The 19,685-nt window shown below is 39.7% G+C and overlaps 1 protein-coding gene across 5 annotated transcripts in view; it reads left to right on the top strand.

Moving 5' to 3' along the window:
- Positions 1-19,685, top strand: part of LOC140467305 (copine-8-like) — a 594,693-nt gene that overhangs the window by 414,184 nt on the left and 160,824 nt on the right. For all 5 annotated transcript variants that reach the window (XM_072563573.1, XM_072563576.1, XM_072563574.1 and 2 more), the window contains one exon: positions 14,343-14,418. In XM_072563573.1, the coding sequence (XP_072419674.1) occupies positions 14,343-14,418 (76 nt within the window). The remainder of the gene's footprint in view (positions 1-14,342; positions 14,419-19,685) is intronic.

Genomic DNA, 19,685 nt, shown 5'->3' on the forward strand with positions numbered 1-19,685 from the left:
TGTGCTAGCTCAGCAGTATTTGACCATGCACTTCCAAGTACTCCACAATCTCATCCTTAATAATGGACTTTAAAATTTGAGAAGATTTGTAGCTCAGGTTGAGATTCTAGATGTAAGTTTGCTCACTGAACCAGAAGATTTATTTTCAGACGTCTTATCACCATACTACATAACATCATCAGTGAGCCTCCGGTAAAACACTGGCGGTATGGGCCGCTCTTTATTTGTCTTTAGGTTTCCTTACGTTGGTGACATCATTTTCTTTGGTGATGTCACTTCCTGTTCTTTTTTTCTCAGGGGTGGTAAATAGGATCCAAGTCAATGTGTTTGTTAATAGAGTTCCGGTTGGAATGCCATGCACGTCTCTGTTTGGCTTGTCCTAGGATATTTATGCTGTTCCAGTCGAAGTGGTGTCCTTCCTCATCTGTATGTAAAGATACTAGTGAGAGTGGGTCATGTCTTTTTGGGGTTAGTTGATGTTCATGTATCCTGGTGGCTAGTTTTCTGCCTGTTTGTCTAATGTAGTGTTGGTTACAATTCTTGCAGGGTATTTTGTAAATGACATTATTTTTGCTTGTTGTCTGTATCGGGTCTTTTAAGTTCATTAGCTACTGTTTTAGTGTGTTGGTGGGTTTGTGGACTACCATGACGCCAAGAGGTCTGGGTAGTCTGGTAGTCATTTCTGAGATGTATTTGATGTAGGGGAAAGTGGCTAGGGTTTCTTGATGCATTTTGTCTGATTGTTTGGGTTTGTTGCTGAGAAAATGGCGGACTGTGTTCATTGGATACCCGTTCTTTTTGAATACACTGTATAGGTGATATTCCTCTGCTCTTCAAAGTTCCTCTGTGCTGCAGTGTGTGGATGCTCGTTGAAATAATGTTCTCATGCAGCTTTGTTTACCACACTCCCCTTGGCTATAAGTGCATTGCCGTTTTTGGGAGCTTGCTATGCACAAATTTGCTGCCACATTTCCTACATTACAAATGTTAGAAAAATGCTCCGTTTCCTGTAAAGGATCTGAAGCAAATGTAAATTGCTTTATGAATGCAAATCTTGGTATTCCCTCACTCCTAACATACACCTTGCTCATGATAACCAAGTTTTGGTAAGATAACTTACCCACCACAGAATTCCCAGTGGATGCTAGGAATCAGCTGACCACAACCTGAATTTACAGCCACATTATCTGTGTGGCTAATCTGCTTACACACCTACAATTTCCTGATATTAATGAGGAGGGTGCTAAATTTGATTTATTATAAGGTATGCACTCGATAGTTCATTTTTGTTAACAAGCAATGAAAGGGGTCAGTGTCAAAATCCAAGACATTTCCTCATTTGCAAAAGCTGAGTGTGAATGTGTGCTATGTAATATTAACTTAGCATATTCACAATGTTTGTTCATCAGTTACGTTCACAAAAGATGCTTCTTCTATTTAACAAATTCAGCATAAATGACACTTAGGAGAAATGTTTTTTTTTCTGGTTCAACTATACAAACCACCAGCAGACTCAGCTACAGGTTACAATTGTTTATTTAATTTTACATAGGGAGTGTCAGTCTTTTACAATCTAAGACTAAACTCTGCCAAATTGCCACAAGTTCTTATCTCTTGTATGTTTAAAGTCATATATGTTGCAATTGGATCAACTTAAAACTGTAAACCAGATGTAAAGTATTTTCCACAGTACGCATATCAGACATTGTTCATATCCACCCAAAGCCTCCTCTTATCTTGCTGATTGTGCAGCCTAGACAGTCTATGTTTCTTTCCCTGAGACCAATGCCTGTTTGTTTGCAATTGACTTACAGTTCTAACTGAATTTGTATTTAGCGTTTTCATTTTTCCCCTTTTGGCCCTTGGTCTGGTCCAGAGTAGTGGACTTAATAGTATTACCCATTTCTCTTATACTCTACTGCATGTAGATTCTGGCAGATTGTGGAGCTTAGGTTTGTAAAGGTACTTGGCTATACCATCTATGCAGGTTGATCCAACAATATGAACTCTTGCCTCGTGTTTTTTTCCTGTACTCTTTGCCATCTCTTATAGTGTGCAAAACCAAGTAAGTTTAGAATCAATACCAACTTGCTGATAATCAAACCATAGGAGATGGTTATCCTAAACTATGGGTGTAACTGCACGTTCAATTCCAAATTTCAAAGCTCCTCTCACCAAGTGGTGTTACCTGTTTGTTCAGCACAATCAATCAATGCCCAGCTAATTACTACATTTATAGTATGTTCTGTGTACTTGCTGGGTCTCGTTTTGAATACTTGTTGGGCGTTCAGATGACAGCGGATCAGAACCAGCTCTGATACATGCCAGGTTTTCTTTAATGTTTTTCTTTTCCTCTATGTTAACTTTTTCTCCAGTAGATTTCCAATAGTTCTATTTTTCCCACATTAGCCAGTTGCCGTGAGAATAAACACAGCATACAGCTAGTTAAAGTACAGTTTTGTAATTGCACACCCACTACACAAAAGCCGTATCAACATTTCCCTTCAAGAGATATATCTTGGTTTGGCTCCATTGCAGCCCACATATTTATTTTACTGCATATGTGTCTAGCTGAGTCTTCTTATAACCCTTTCAACATTAACCTTTTTATTGTAAAGGCTTTGGTCAATGTCCTCGCACCACAATGTCAAATAGCTTCAAGTGATTTTGAAGCAGGTCAAGACCCTTGTTGTGGTAAACATATTCAGTGGGCTTTTTGACAGCATAGATCTTTTCCTTCATATTGAGTAATTGTCTATCCCTTTGCCCAAAAGCAGGACTGCCCTTTATATTTGCTTGCTCAGAGGTCATTTTCAAATTGAAACCAAATTATCAAGTAGAGCACTTGCTATTTCTTTGAATTGACTTTTATTATAAAAACTTGAATTCATGTTAAGTTTTGAAAAACTCCATCGAAAGCAATTTTTTTCAAAGAACGCCATGCTTGGTGATGTGTCAGTAAGGGAAACTTTGATTTTCATACTTCAGTGAAATGGGTGCACTTATCTTGCCTATAGAGGTGGTGAGTAATGTAGTGGGAAGGGCAAATAAGAGAGTCATTTGATCCTGGAGAGATACTTGACTCATTCCAGCCACCTCAGTTCTGAGTGTAAAGATCTATGGGTGATCTTCTCAACCCACCACCATTAAGGCCTTTAATTGGTTAATTAACAGCCACCTAAGGGCCCCATCCCACCCTTTCCCCATCCCACCCTTTCCCCAATTGCCTGCCATCCTGCAAGGCACCAAAGCAGTTGCATTCCTGACAGGTTTGCACAGCCTCGACTTCTGTCAACTTCCTTTAGTTCTCTGAAACTGTTGACGTCTGATTGGCCAGCAGCCTGAGTTGGGGCAGGATCTCAGTGGTGAGAAGCTTGCTCAACAGAATTTAAATATTTAATTGATGTTTGATCCAGTTGACTTTCTCACCAATAAGAACATTAATTTATTACAGCTGAAGGTCACACTGTTCACACAGCACCAAATCTTGGCCATTCAATGAATTTTTGAAGTTTTCTATAGGTCCCAATTATTTACATTGATTTATGTCTATTTTATACAGAAGAATATATCATTGAAATTTGTAGCGGGATGAGCCCATGAATAGATACACTTTTTTGTGTTTGATCTATGGTTACACCCACTGAGAAAATTCCAGACCCCACAGATTTTAATTCTAGTAATTTAGATATGTTAGCTATCCATTGGTAGTGATATCAATAGTCCAATTGTCTTTTTTTAAACTATGGAAATAAAATATTGAAGGTAAATTTGTTGTATTGTTCTTAATTATGGCATCTAACAATGGTTTCCATTTAATTTCCTTTAATTGCTTAAATATTTAATCTGGTAAATTGCCTGGGATTCTAAAATGCCAGTTCTTCCATTAGTTTGTTTCAAGTCTAGTTCACGTATAATAGTTGCATAAATTGCTCATGTGGAAAAAGGTTTTTTTGTTTCAGGTCTACGTCACAGTTACCTAGTTGTTATATTTGCATTTCAAGGCAGACAATATATTGCAAACATAAAGTTCCTCATAACTATAGTTTCATTGTTTTATGTTTCTAATCACAATACAAATGCATCCATTTCAGTGATATTTGAGCGATCATGCAGTGCAAAACATTTTATTTCAATGGAATTGTTTGACCAGTTAGTGCAATTAACTGGAAAATAAAATGTCATTCCTGAAGATTAATTACTTTCTGTTGTGTTATAAACCCATTAACAGGCAAGAACAAGGTTTTCAATTAATGAAACACCAATAATAGAGAAGCACTTTCAAATTTCAGTGTAATTTAGTAGTTGACTTCTTGAGAGCAAGATAGACATTTTGCATTTTGCTTAAGTGCTAGTATAATTTTAATCTGGTCCATAAGTGGACTTCCAAGTACAAATGTAAAAACATATCATGAAGCAAGTTTAACATTTGACAAGTCCCGTTTGAAGACACAACTTTTTAATAGAAATTTTTTCACGCCCTGTTTTTAGACCTGTTCCATCTTATCAACAACACACTGAATCAAGCTGTTCCCTCTTATCAACAACACAGAGTACACCTCCTCCAGACCCCTCGCAACCACCATACCCTGCCCTGTCAGCCATCTTTGTCTGGGACCCAACATCTCTGCCATTAAAACCAATAACATCCAATCTCTGGGAGCAAAAACACCCCATCAATGGACCTGATGACATCCTCTTCCACTGCATTTGGAATATTGTGAGCAATTTTGGGCCTCATGTCTAGGAAGAATGTGCTGGTGTTGAAAGGGATCCAGAGAAGTTTACAAGAATGATACAGGGGATGAAGGGCTTTTCATATGAGAAGAGGTTGAGGACTGTAGACATGATGGGGTTTAGAAGTGGGGGGAATGTGGGGTTTGATTGAAACATAAAGAATAATGAGAGGTCTGAATAGAGTGGATAAGGAGAAAATATTTCCTCTAGTAGGGGAGACTAAGACCTGAGGGCACCATCTCAGAGAAGCGATGCCCCTTTAGAACTGAGATGAAGAGGAATTTCTTCAGCCAGAGGGTGGTTAATCTGTGGAACTCATTGGCACAGAACACTGTGGAGGCCAAGTCATTGAATGTATTTAAGATAGATAGATTATTGATTAGTAAGAGGTTCAAGTGTTAAACGGAGATTGCAGGAGGATGAGCTTGAGAAACATATTAGCCATGATCAAATAGCAGAGCAGACCTGATGGGCCGAATGGCCTAATTCTGGCCCCATACCTTACAGTCTAGGGATTGGACTCAACCTTTGGATTCAATTAACTCCCAGGTTCAAAGTCCCCAGCACTGATTTGATCGCTCTGTCCTCAGGATCTGACACCCATACCATCTGTAAACATCTCCCCTGCTGATAAACCTGACATCCTGCTGCAGCATTTTCCAGGACATAAGTTTCTTCAATATTCTTTGGGTACAACACCTCCTTTCTCCTCCCTACAGGATCCAGTACCCCCTCAACCTGCCACTGGACCCAATATCTCCCATCCACCCTGACTGATCCTAAACACTCTATCATTTACCTGGCCCCTTGCCTACTTTGCACACTGGCAATCTACCTACTTGGCATCGTGGTACCCTCCACACCTGAGTCCCTCACCCCTCCTCACCTGACACCCAACTCTCCCAACGCCCTACCCTCCCTTGCATCGTCTCCTCTTGCCCCTTCACATGAGCTGTCAAACCTGCCTGTTAAATCTTTAAATCACAGAATATGGCAAATGGCTGCTATGAAAGAGGGTGTAGCTGGCTTTATCCTGCACTAAGATGGACAACTCAGATGTAAAGCAGGGCTCCACATTTCTGAAGGGACCCCTGATCAGACTCTCCTTTCAGAAACGTAAAGCTCTTTCTTAACATAAAATAAGGAGCAGAGTGGCAGTCTAAGGAAAGAAATGGTCGTGTGAGGGAGCCTTGGTTGACGAGGGAGGTTGAATGTCTAGTAAAGAGGAAGAAGGAGGCTTACATAAGGTTGAGGAAACAGGGTTCAGACAGAGCAGTGGAGGGATATAGGATAGCCAGAAGGGACCTGAAGAAAGGGATTAGGAGAGCTAAGAGAGGGCATGAAAAATCTTTGGCGGATAGGATCAAGGATAACCCCAAGGCATTCTATGCGTATGTGAGAAACCTGAGAATGACGAGAACGAGGGTAGGTCCGATCAAGGACAGTAGTGGGAGACTGTGTATTGAGTCGAAAGAGATAGGAGAGGTCTTGAACAAGTACTTCTCTTCAGTATTTACGAACGAGAGGGACCATATTGTTGAAGAGGAGAGTGTGAAACAGACTGATAAGCTAGAAGAGATACCTGTTAGGAAGGAAGATGTGTTGGACATTTTGAACAACTTGAGGATAGACAAGTCCCCCGGGCCTGACGGGATATATCCGAGGATTATGTGGGAAGCAAGAGAGGAAATTGCAGTACCGTTGGCAATGATCTTCTCGTCTTCACTGGCAACGGGGGTGGTACCAGGGGACTGGAGAGTAGCGAATGTTGTGCCCCTGTTCAAAAAAGGGAATAGGGATAACCCCGGGAATTACAGGCCAGTTAGTCTTACTTCTGTGGTAGGCAAAATAATGGAAAGGGTGCTGAGGGATAGGATTTACGAGTATCTGGAAAGACACTGCTTGAATAGGGACAGCCAGCACGGATTTGTGAAGGGTAGGTCTTGCCTTACAAGTCTTATTGAATTCTTCGAGGAGGTGACCAAGCATGTGGATGAGGGTAGAGCAGTGGATGTAGTGTACATGGATTTTAGTAAGGCATTTGATAAGGTTCCCCATGGTAGGCTTATGCGGAAAGTCAGGAGGCATGGGATAGAGGGAAATTTGGCCAATTGGATAGAAAACTGGCTAACCGGTCGAAGGCAGAGAGTGGTGGTAGATGGTAAATATTCAGCCTGGAGCCCAGTTACAAGTGGAGTTCCGCAGGGATCAGTTCTGGGTCCTCTGCTGTTTGTAATTTTTATTAATGACTTAGATGAGGGAGTCGAAGGGTGGGTCAGTAAATTTGCAGATGATACGAAGATAGGTGGAGTTGTGGACAGTGAGGAGGGCTGTTGTCGGCTGCAGAGGGACTTAGAAATGATGCAGAGCTGGGCTGAGGAGTGGCAGATGGAGTTCAACCCTGCCAAGTGTGAGGTTGTCCATTTTGGAAGAACAAATAAGAATGCGGAATACAGGGTTAATGGTAGGGTTCTTAGTCAGGTGGAGGAACAGAGGGATCTTGGGGTCTATGTACATAGATCTTTGAAGGTTGCCACTCAGGTGGATAGAGTTTGTAAGAAGGCCTATGGAGTATTATCGTTCATTAGCAGAGGGATTGAATTCAAGAGTCGTGAAGTGATGTTGCAGCTGTACAGGACTTTGGTTAGGCCACAGTTGGAGTACTGTGTGCAGTTCTGGTCGCCTCACTTTAGGAAAGAAGTGGAAGCTTTGGAGAGGGTGCAGAGAAGATTTACCAGGATGTTGCCTGGAATGGAGAGTAGGTCGTATGAGGATAGATTGAGAGTTTTCGGCCTTTTCTCGTTGGAACGGCGAAGGATGAGGGGTGACTTGATAGAGGTTTATAAGATGATCAGAGGAATAGATAGAGTAGACAGTCAGAAACTTTTTCCCCGGGTACAACAGAGTGTTACAAGGAGACATAAATTTAAGGTGAAGGGTGGAAGGTATAGGGGAGATGTCAGGGGTGGGTTCTTTACCCAGAGAGTGGTGGGGGCATGGAATGCGCTGCCCGTGGGAGTGGTAGAGTCAGAATCATTGGCGACCTTTAAGCGGCATTTGGATATGTACATGGATGGGTGCTTAATCTAGGTTAGAAGTTCGGCTCAACATCGTGGGCCGAAGGGCCTGTTCTGTGCTGTATTGTTCTATGTTCTATGTTCTATGTTCTAAGTATAATTGTCACTCCTTAGAAAATTCAGCTAAGACTAGATTCTGTGCTTGCACAATGTTACTGCATATTACACACACACACACACACACACACACACACAACTTGCTGACTCAATACACATCACTAACCCCATGATACGCAGAGAGTGACTGATGCAGATACCTTTACAAGTGGACGATCACATGTTGTGATTGTTTTACAGGTCTGTTTGGTCAGGAATTCATGACATAAGAAATCAGCTATGGCCTTGGAAAAAATGTTCACATTGTATCTTGTCAGACTGCTCATTATCTGGCAAATTCTTCAACTATTCTCCAAAAATGCAATAACATAACCTTAATCTGCAAACTAAATACTTGAGGTGATGGCAAGAAAATATTTGTCCAACCTCTTATTGTATTTTTATGACATTGCCTTATTTGCAAGATTTCCTAAACCATTAAGTGACAATTTGCAGTTGCTGTTCCCATGTTGTTGTTAGTGGTGATACCAAATGATACATTCATAATGTACAAGAAGTCCAAATTTAACTTTTTCCCTGTTAGCATTGCTTTGCTTTAGCATCATCAAGTAATTGAGGCTGGAAACCTCATTGAATGCCAGGAGATTTATTTTCTGTTGTTTATTATAATACATTACTTGCATCATTTTGACACAATCTCTCCCTTTCTCAGACTTGAAGTGGCTCCCAGCCTTATAATTTGCGGCGTTTCCTGGTGTTGCAATCTTGCCCAAGGCCTTCATCAGGGATTACTCACCCACCAGCCCCCAGTCTGTTAGCTGGGGCTGTCTCTTGACCCTGAGCGCACAGAAACCTGACAACATCCCCCTCCAAAGGGCCACACTCACCCAGAAAGCAATAGCAAATGTCTTTCGGAGCCGTGACTTGCTGTCCACTTGTCAGCTCAGCAACTACCGTTGCTCAAGGGCCACCAGTCACAGCTGAGCATGGAACCCACCCTCCCCACCCATTCACTCTCCCTGAGGTGGTGCCTGAAGCAGCGGGCAGGCTGTGGCCCTAACTGGTGGAATAATGTAGCAGAGCCATTAGACAAGAGGAGGGGGAGGAAGGCCAAAGCACCACAGTGAGCCAAGCAGAGAAGCCCCACAGAGCAGTGCTCTGGAGGAGATGGAGGCTCACTATTTCAAACTCACAGAAAGGCACTGCCAGGCAGCCACTACAGTTGACTGTTAAATTCGGCTAATATTTTATTCCTCCAGCAGTCTCCGTCATGTGAGAGGGCCATCACTGGCTCATTAAGTGCTTTTATAAAATTCGTTTGTGAGACATGGGCGTCATTGTCTGGCCAATGATAATTGCCTGTCCCTAGCTGCCCTTCAACTGAGTGGCTTAGTTGGCCATTTCGGAGTCCAGTTGAGAGTCAACTTGCATTCCTGTGGATCTGGAGTCACATGTAGGCCATGTCCACGCAAGGACGGCAGAAGGACATCAGTGAGCCAGATGGGTTTTTCCTGACAATCGGCGATGGTTTCATAGTCATCAGTAGATTCTTAAGTCCAGGTTTTTTAAAAAATTCAAATTGCATCATCTGCCATGGCTGGATTCAAACCCAGGTTCAGAACATTAGCTAAGTTTCTGAAGTAATAGTCTAGCGATAATGCCACTAGGCCAACACAACCCCTCAGGATAGTTGGGCTTCTACAAGAGAAATGATGCAGAATTCCCATTGGTTCTCCTAATCTTTATCTTTCCCTAATTAAATCTTAATAATTTCTTTTAAGATGGGAAAAAGATATTTCCTAAGGTATAAGAAGGTAAGATACTAGCACTCATTAATTATTCTTGTCAAACACCAGTGCTCCTGCTCAGAGGGAAAAATGAGATTTAAAAAAAAACCTGTAATACTTGGAAATCAACATACTGGTTATATTGGACTTCTGCTTTGAAGTATACAAAATGAGTCAGTCAAGTATGTGGCAGCCAGTTTTACTGGTTTTACCTTCTGAACATTGATGCTGAAACAACAAATGTAAAATTTATTGTCATAAAATCGATGATTTCTCTTGAACAGAAATGTAACATTTGTTTGTCTCTCTTGATTTATTTTATGTGATTGCATGCCAATACTGTTTTGATTATAACTTACCCTACGGGAGGTGGAGTTGACAAACTTGTCAGGGTTATTTAAAAAATGGTCTCTGACATTGATCTTTGTCCTTACCATGTACATAAGCACACATGACATAGACAGCAAACAATTATTGCTTTATTAGCGCGTTAAGAAATAGCTTTCTATTGTTAACAAACGTTCTCAATTCTTTTACAAAAGAACATGTACATAAATGATTGCTTAGAATTACAGTAACTGTCATTTTAAACATTAAGTAGCAATGAGATCAGGGTAGTTTAACAGCACAAATATAATTTACAGTAAAAATATTTTATTTTAGTTAGATGTTCCAACACATTTCACAGGAGCACTATCAGACAAAATGTGAAATCAAACTACATAAGGAGATATTAGGATAAGTCAGCAAAAGCTTTGTCAATGAGGTAGGTTTCAAAGATTTTGTTAAAGAGGGAAAGCAAGGTGGCAATGGTTTAGGGAAGGAGTTCCAGCAAGTAAGTCTGAGGTGGCAGAGTGTCAGTGGTGAGACAGAGGAAATTGGAAATATCTGAGAGGCTGGAGTTGGAGGAATACAGAGTTCTCAGGAGGTTGCAGGTCTGGAGAAGGTAATAGAGATATGGAGATTTTTGAACACAAGGATGAAATTTTTTTAAAATATAAGGAAATGTCAATTCAAGCATCAATGTAAGCCAACAAAAACAGGGATGAAAGGTGAGTGGGACATTGTGCAAGATGGTAAAGAAAGGAGCAGAGTTTTCAACTAATATGAGTGTGTGGAGGGTGGAGATCACTGAAATAGTGAAGTATAGAAAAGGCAAAGCTTCAGCAGATGGATTGCAGCAGGAGTGATGTATCAGCTTATTCAAAGCCAGTTCTCAGACCAGCACCTCAGCAGTAAACTGTTGAAAATCGTAATGTACTGCTCAGCTGTACGTTTGTAACATTGGACATTGAATGTCTCAAGATTTTCATGTTCAAACAAGATATCACAAGTGCAGAAACAGTCAAAAATAATGAAACATTTCATGTCAACATTTTACTGTAAACTGAAAAAGCTGCTGATATATTTTGCAAGGAGACAAAAAAACTGCAGATGCTGAAATCCAAGGTAAACAAGCAAGCAATCCTGATGCTGCCTGGCTGGCTGTGTTCTTCCAGCCTCCTGCTTGTCTATGATATATTTTGCAGAGCCTGAATTTTTTCACACTCTTTGAATTTAAAATTCGGAGGTTCAGACATGGCCACCCCGCTTTTGAAGCTTTGTGCATCAATTATTATATTGCAAGCTTAAATGTGCTTGCATCAATGTTGGTGTACTTTTGTATGCTTAGTTAAGTACAGGAGGTTTCCTGGAAGTTTCTTCTACAATGGGACAGTTTTGACAATTACAAGCTGCATGCTGTCTGGTTATAAATTCAATGTGAATGGGGAAGAGAGCAAAGTGGAACAATCAGAACATTTATATTATGTTTATATATGTTTGTACTTATTTTACTATATCCGATGATTTATATTGAACTGCGGTTGAGCAGCCAGATCAAATTGCAATTTACTGCAACACAATTAAAGTGACTGGTTAGATCTTATATAGTATGAAGCTAAGGATTTTGTAATGCATCAGGGAAATGCTTAGATCTGGGGGAATAACCAATATATTTGGAAAATTATTAGATTTAGTCAAGGTCAAATTATAAAACTGACAGCCGTTCTTGGGATGGACCAAATAATGTTCATATTTCTTCAAAGTCCAATAGGTCAGGAGTTCATGTTTTGTGATATCATTTACTGGGAGTTTAGTAAAAAGATATTTCTTTCCTCTTCACTTTTGAATAGTTTTGATGTATATAAAGGTAATTAAGATAAGTATCAATTCCCTACTGGTGGACTCTTCTGAGTCTTTATGACTGAATAATGATTTTCCTGGGGCCAGGATTTAGTGTTAAAATATCAGTGAGGACAACAGTGCTGTTCATTATTCATGTGCAGTCAGACAATGAGTTGAATTTTACCAGAAATCAGTTATGTGTTAATTTTGAAGAGTTGCATAGAGTGCTTTTCTCCTGAGCATTCTCTTTCCAAACTTACCTATGCACCCCATCCCTGTGGAACCCCATTCAAAGTATTGACCCTATTGCAGGTAGGAGAAAGTGGAGATGAGAATTGAAAGTGTGGTGCTGGAAAAGCACAGCAGGTCAGGCAGCATCCAAGGAGCAGGAAAATTGATGTTTCGGGCATAAACCATTCCTGATGAAGAGCTTATGCCCGAAGTGTCAATTCTCCTGCTCCTCGAATATTGCCTGACCCCCTGTGCTTTTCCACCATCACACTCTCCATGCATTTTAGGTCACAGTATTGGCCACAGCAAGTTGTTCTAAGATTCCTATCATCAGTGCCATCTTTAAATCACAGCCATGGAGCCAGTCAAGCACTGGCAGTCTGCATGTAACCTGCACACATCCTGTCAATTTCCCCAAACATGTCAAACAGAGGGAAATTGGCATCCACAAGCAGATGCATAATAAAATCCTTGGCTTCAGAGTATATAAAGTCTAAAGCATCTCTGTAATTGGCATCCCACTGGAAACCTGGAAGTGCTTTTGGATTGGGGGAGGGGATTACATGTGATCGTTATCTCTAGTGCATGCTCTGAGACATTGGTGATTAATGGATTGGGAAGCAAGTCCTGAGCTGGAATCACCAGGTTACCACGATTAGACCTTCATGCTATGAATTGTCACCATCTAGTTTCTATCTGATAGGTGGGAGAATGCAAAATTGCATATCAGTGATGTGAGATGGCAGCATAATGAAGATTCTAATACATACAAATAGGCCCCTAACCACTCCCTAGTGAGAATCTTGGCTCACTGTTCAACACTTGGTTGGAAAATGAAACATGTTGCTCTCAACATCAGAAAGTTGTCCTCCGCACATTCCACTCCCCAACTTTCTTGCCATTGCTTTCATCATTCAATGGTAGAGGAGATTCCACTATCAGTCTCCATTAGTCTCTGCATGTGCAAAGGTGTCCACCATGTGCCACACCATTAAAACACAGTGAACAGCATGTACATGTATGATGGGTACAAACATAACTTGCCATAGAAACTTAGGACTTGTGCATTTCAGTGTAAGTCCCTTTCCTAATTGTGTGCTAAGGTTTAGTTACTGATAAATACTGTCACTTCAGATTAGCTTTTACAAGTCTGGAGTTTCAGTCCATCAGGTTTTAGCTGTTGAAGCATTCTTTTATCATTTTTCTTCTCTTTTTCTATTTCTTTGCTCTCTCCTAATACAATCTTCCTTTCTGTCTATTTTGCTTTTTCTACCCGATTTGACTTTGAATTAACGATTCTAAACTTGTATTACTTCATTCAGATTCTGGGCTGCTCATTCTATAATACTTCAACAATCATTGTTTGGGAAGATCCACAGTCACTTCCCCTGTTCACAAAATTTGTAGATGCTGTGGAGAAGAAATCAGAGTTAATATTTCAGGGCAAGTTCTAAGGAACGGCCACTTGACCCGAAATGTTAATTCTGATTTCTCTCTCACAGATGCTGCCAGACCTGCTGAGCTTTTCCAGCAATCTCTATTTTTGTTTCTGATTTACAGCATCCACAGTTCTTTCAATTTTTATAACACAGGACTAAGCTGGTATTACTGAAAATATTTTTAAACATTTGCTTGTAAGATAAACATGTGTTCAGGTTGTAGAATCAAGCCTGTGCAATCCATATATACTCCTACCAACTGAAATTGTAGTTCAGCAGAAGCCCCTGTTTTAAATATTCATGTTGTCTTAGTTTATTTACCTTATAACTTGCATTGTCTGTTGCTCAAACGAAGTGTGTAACTACTGTTTACCTCCCCCCCCCCACCGCCCCCACAACCCCAACCTCATCTTCAGCATATATGCCAAACTATTCAATCAATTCTGAAGAAGGGTCACTTGACCCAAAATATTAACTCTGCTTTCTCTCCACAGATGCGGCCAGACCTGCTGAGTTTTTTCAGCAATTTATGTTTTGTTTTTGTGTGCAAATTTGGTTCTGCTTAACTTGATCATTGCTATAAATAAAATATCTAACTGATTGAGTTGAAATGCAAGACAATATCCAATCAAACGTAAGAAACACCTGGTTGATTGGGTTTAATGTCAATATCTTTTTATTGTGATTCACTAAATTGTGTTTATCCATCATATTTATCCTTATTAGCTATGATTAATTAGATATCAAGCTAAACTTTGTAAAATTAAGTTTGTATTACTGTTATTAACTTGTGGGATGGAACAGTTCTTAATAGAAAGTAGCTAATGATATCCTCCTTGTGATTTCAGCCATGACTTCATTGGAGAGTTTACAACAAGCTATCGAGAACTTGCCAGAGGCCAAAGTCAGTTCAATGTTTATGAGGTAAATTCATGCAACTGAGTTTAATGTTAGAAATCAACTCTTTATAGATGCCCAAAAGCTGCATATTCATTTCGTGTTATAATTAAATTCACTTTCCCAGTGTAATAATTTGAATTTTTGTTCCTGTACTTGCAACACAGCACAATTGCCAAGGAGGCCGTGGTGGTGGGACTGGGAATAAACTGTACAGGACAAATGCAGTATGTTAAACCAATAATTGAAATGTTTCTCTCAGGGTATTTTGATGTATTGCTTGCTGAAGGACACACGCAATTTATTATATAGCAGACAATGACTGAAAACATAAATTGAATGAAGATATTGCATTGATATACAGAAATAAATTGCTATGCCTCGTGCAATTCAAGCTTGAAGAATGCCAAGTGTTAAAAGGATTATTGTGAGCCAGACTTTGGAACAGAAGGAGACAGTGAAGAAGTGAGTAGAACAGATTGGGTGACAGTTTGTGGTAGGCAGATCTGAACTTTGAGTATATATTTTAATTGCCAATGGGACTAAGAGAAATGGGAATTTCTCTTTGCGTAATGGCAAAGGTAGGCAGGATACATACATCAACAGTAAAGATCAAGATCAAAATAGCTTGGCTCTAACCATTCCACATATCTCAGTTCCCTAACAAATTGGGTGCGAATATCCCAAATTACAGAACAGGGTACGTAAGACGATAGTAAAGCAGAGGCACACTCTTAATTATTTTTTTCAGCTTTCAAAGAATTCTCCAATTAAAAACCTGCAGACATTATTTAATTATTTAGTGGCTTTTACCTCCATGAACCATCAGATGTCTATTCCAAATGTTGATTACTCTTGATCTGAATGAATTCTACTCAACTGTCAGGTCTAAGTTTCTTTTCATCAATTGAAATTTGCCTGTTATATCTTACTGCTGTGATGTACTTGAAATAATACTCTGAGCTTACCTGTCCTGGACCGTATGTTACCATGCATTTCTCGACAAGATTTTTATTTCAAAACTTAAAAGCTGGTTTCCCCACTTTTCCCTCATTGCTCAGTCTTTTGATACTGTGGATTAGTATCATGGAACTTTTCAGTATTATCTTCAGAATTTGAGTATTTCCTTTGTATCTTGTGGAGTGGATACAAGGCTCAAAGTCTGTCCAGGCCGTAGCACTACTTAATCTTATATAGGTTTTTTGAGTTATATTTCACTAATTTCTGAAGATATGTCTGCAAACTGGCATCAAATCCACAATGATCCACTCTCTCCACCAGCGATGCTCTGTATCAGCAGTGTCTACTACCTACAAGATGTGCTGCAAAATTCACCGAAGACCTTCATGCCACACCTTTTCAAACCCACTTCAATCTGAAAAAGTTTGGGCATGAAAATACTGGTACCTGCAAATTCCCCTCCAAACCACTCACCATCCTGACTTGGACACATTCACTCTCTGTGAACATTACTACCACTCATAGAGTATATAAACAGTGAATTATTTTTGTTTGGGTATATGCTTCTTGCTGAATTAAATGTAATTTGCCCTGTTACTCTCCACTTTATTTCCTACACCTTCCTTTCCGCATCCTTATCAGCCCCCTTCATCTATGTCCTCCTTCCAACCTCACTTGGTCAGAGGATTTTATTTGGTCTTGATTTCATGCAATGGGAGATCAGTTGGTTGACTTGATGTACAATGCAGCACAATGCAAATCTATTAGGTTTAAGCTATATAAATAGCTATACTTTAAAAACTTTGTTCAGTTTTGCATTAATGTCAGAAATACTTAAGGGTATTTTTATGATTAAACAAATACTGTCAACAAGCAAGTCAAGATTAAATTCAGTGAGTATTTTAGCATTCATCTATTATAAACAAACAATAAACTAGTAAAATACAGAAACAGGAATCTCTTAATTTTGGGAATGGGATCTCACATGACTTGCATTAATAAGAATATAGTGGTTGGCTATAAAAGGCTATGAAACTAAAAATATTCTTGACTCACCAAATAAATTATTGTCAATCTGTTTACTTTTATTTTACTGTTTATAAAAACAGTAACCCTTTTTCACTATCCTACACCACTTTATGAAGTGGAATAAAATTGTTTGACTTAACATTTAGTCATAGATAAGCTTAAAAGTCATTTGTATATCAATACAAAATGCTTACAGGAGCAAAATTCTTATTAAGTGTTGATTATACTAATGAGTAAATTCATACAGACTATAGTCAAGCCTCTGAGTGTTCATAACGGTGTTGGAGAATGTTATGGGACTGGTTCAATTCTTGTCTTCCTTCTAAAAAACCTGAAAATGGCCTTTTGGATTACATCGAACATAGAATAGTACAGACTAAGAAAGGGCCCTTCAGCCCACAACGTTGTGCCAAACATGATGTCAAATTAAACTAATCCCTTCTGCCTGCCCTTGGTCCATATCCCTGTATTCCTTACATATTCAAAAAGTCCATTAAACACTCCTTTCATATCTGCCTCCACCACCACTGCTGGCAGCCATTCCAGACTCCTATCACACTCTGTGTAAAAAATAACTTGCCCCTCACATCTCCTTCGGTTGCTTAACATATTTACATGTTCAGCAATTTTCACATCTCTCATATGCCATTAATACTTTAAAACATCTTTTAATGATTTACTTTACTAAATAAATCAGTGGTGACTGTGATATACGAGATTGATCTAAATCACAATGGAGGTAATTGGTCATTATGATGCTGACATCAGTAAGAGAAAGACACCAGCTTGAGTATATAATAGTTGCTGTGAGCGATGACAAGTTACTTTCTTCATTCCAAGGAGGATTTAAATTTGAAAAGAGTGATCCAAATCACTAGGGAAGTAAAAGAAAAGCTTAAAATTGATCTGTATTGCAAGGAAACATCAAGGATTCTTCTGATGTAATAAGAGTAGAAGTAGGACTCAAAATGACTATGTCACCATTCTGAAAATGCTACAAGATACCAAAAGAGTTGAAATCACCATCATCATATGTCATAGAAGTCATGACTCCAAACAGAATTGTAAGTGCAACCATTGTTTAGCAGGAAGAGCTGAGTACTTTCAGTATGGATGTAAGTTTGCTCGCTGAGCCAAGAGGTTCATTTTCAGACGTTTTGTCATCATACTCGGTAACATCATCAGTGAGCCTCTGGTAAAGCACTGGTGTTAGTGATCTGCTTTCTCTGTATATATTTAGGTTCCCTTGGGTTGGTGATGTCATTTCTGGTTGTGGTATCATTTGCTGTTCTTTTTCTCAGAGGGTGGTATGAGGGGTTCAAGTCAATGTGTTTGTTGATAGAGTTCCGGTTGGAATGCCGTGCTTCGAGGAATTCTTGTGTGTGTCTCTGTTTGGCTTGCCCTTGAATGGATGTGTTGTCCCAGTTGAAGTGGTGTCCTTCCTCATCTGAGAGTGGATCATCTCTTTTTGTGGCTAATTGATGTTCATGTATCCTGGTGGACCCACAACCACACACAAATGAAGCTGCATTGGAACATTATTTCAACAAGCAACCGCACACTGCAGCACAGAGGGACTACGAAGAGCAGAGGGAAATCACTGATACAGCATATTCAAAAAGAACAGGTACCCAATGAACACAGTCCACAGATTACTCAACAATAAACCCAAATAAGCAGACAAAATGCATCCAGAAACCCTAGCCACTCTCCCCTACATCAAAGACATCTCAGAAATTACTGCCGACTACTCAGACCTCGTGGCATCATGGTAGCGCACAAACCCAGCAACACACTAAAACAGCAGCTAATGAACTTGAAAGATCCTATACAGATAACAAACAAAACTAATGTCATTTACAAAATACCTTGCAAGAACTGTAACAAATATTACATTGGACAAATAGGCAGAAGACTAGCCAGCAGGATACATGAACATCAACTAGCCACAAAAAGACATGAACCACTCTCTCTAGTATCCTTACTCGATGAGGAAGGACACCACTTCAACTGAGACAACACATTCATCCGAGGACAAGCCAAACAGAGACACACAGAAGAATTCCTAGAACATAGCATTCCAACCAGACCTCTATCAACAAACACATCAACTTCGACCCCATTTACCACCCTCTGTAAAAATGAACAGCAAATGACATCAACACAGGAAATGACATCACCAACCCAAGGAAACTGAAATACATAAATAGAAAGTGGGTCGCTAACAGCAATGCTTCACCAGAGACTCACTGATGATGTTAACTAGTATAATGACGAAACATCGGAAAACAGAGCTTCCAGCTCAGCAAGCAGACTTACACCCAGAATCTCAACCTGAGCTACAAATCTTCTCAAAGCTCACTAACTTTCAGTATGGGCAGTTAAAACACTTCATAAAATATTTTAAGTTACAGCAACATTTTCACTTCAGGAATAATGCACAGGTCCTGCAAAAGGAAAATTTCCAGAGAAATATAATTCTTACAACAAGGAAATGGTTCAAAATGTCAAAGGTAAAGAACAAAAGACAAACACAATATTCTTAGAGGTTGAAGAATCAAAACAGATTCTGTACGATTGAACTGAAGCTTGAAGAATTTGAAACAGAACTTAAAGTCAACAGGGAAGCAATGTTTTCATCATAATAGATGATTCAGTATGAAGTCTATGAGGCGCAGAACAGCAAACACAAAAAATCAAGGTCCACAAGGCACAGACCTTCAGATGTTTGGGAAAATCACCATGAAGTTTATTCAGAGGACAGCATGTCAGTGAAACAGTGGGGTGGATTTTCTGAACAGTACCTATCTCATTCAGATAGCCATTTAGTGCATTCTTTTATTTGTTAAGAAGGATGTCTGTATACCTGACAGTAGATTCAGATTAGGGTTTCTTCAGAAATGTAGAGCATACTGTAATTCTAACAGGTCACTCTTAATGCAGGACTATTGAGATAAGAAAACCTATGCAGCCATTTTCTAGAACTTAAAGTCTACTGTCACAGAGAGCTGTTTTGTTGATAGCTGATATATAAAAATAAGTTTGTAAGGTAAGTGTAGTGGTAGGGTTGCAGGATGTCAACTGGGTGTGATACCAGGCCTCAAGGTGGGAAAGTAACCTAGTATTTTATGGTGTTTTTGGGAGGTCAGGCTGGCCAAGTAATATTGAGTGCAGTGGTGGGAGCAAAAGGAGGGTTGTGTCCTGTGGCAGAGACCAGGCACTTGGTCTTATGCCAGGTCTAGTATTGGGGTGGGATGTTGATTCTAGTGGGGAGAGGAGCAGTGTTGGGATCCTAAGTGAAGTCG

The sequence above is a fragment of the Chiloscyllium punctatum genome, chromosome 45, assembly GCF_047496795.1.
Source record: "Chiloscyllium punctatum isolate Juve2018m chromosome 45, sChiPun1.3, whole genome shotgun sequence".
Taxonomy (NCBI): domain Eukaryota; kingdom Metazoa; phylum Chordata; class Chondrichthyes; order Orectolobiformes; family Hemiscylliidae; genus Chiloscyllium; species Chiloscyllium punctatum.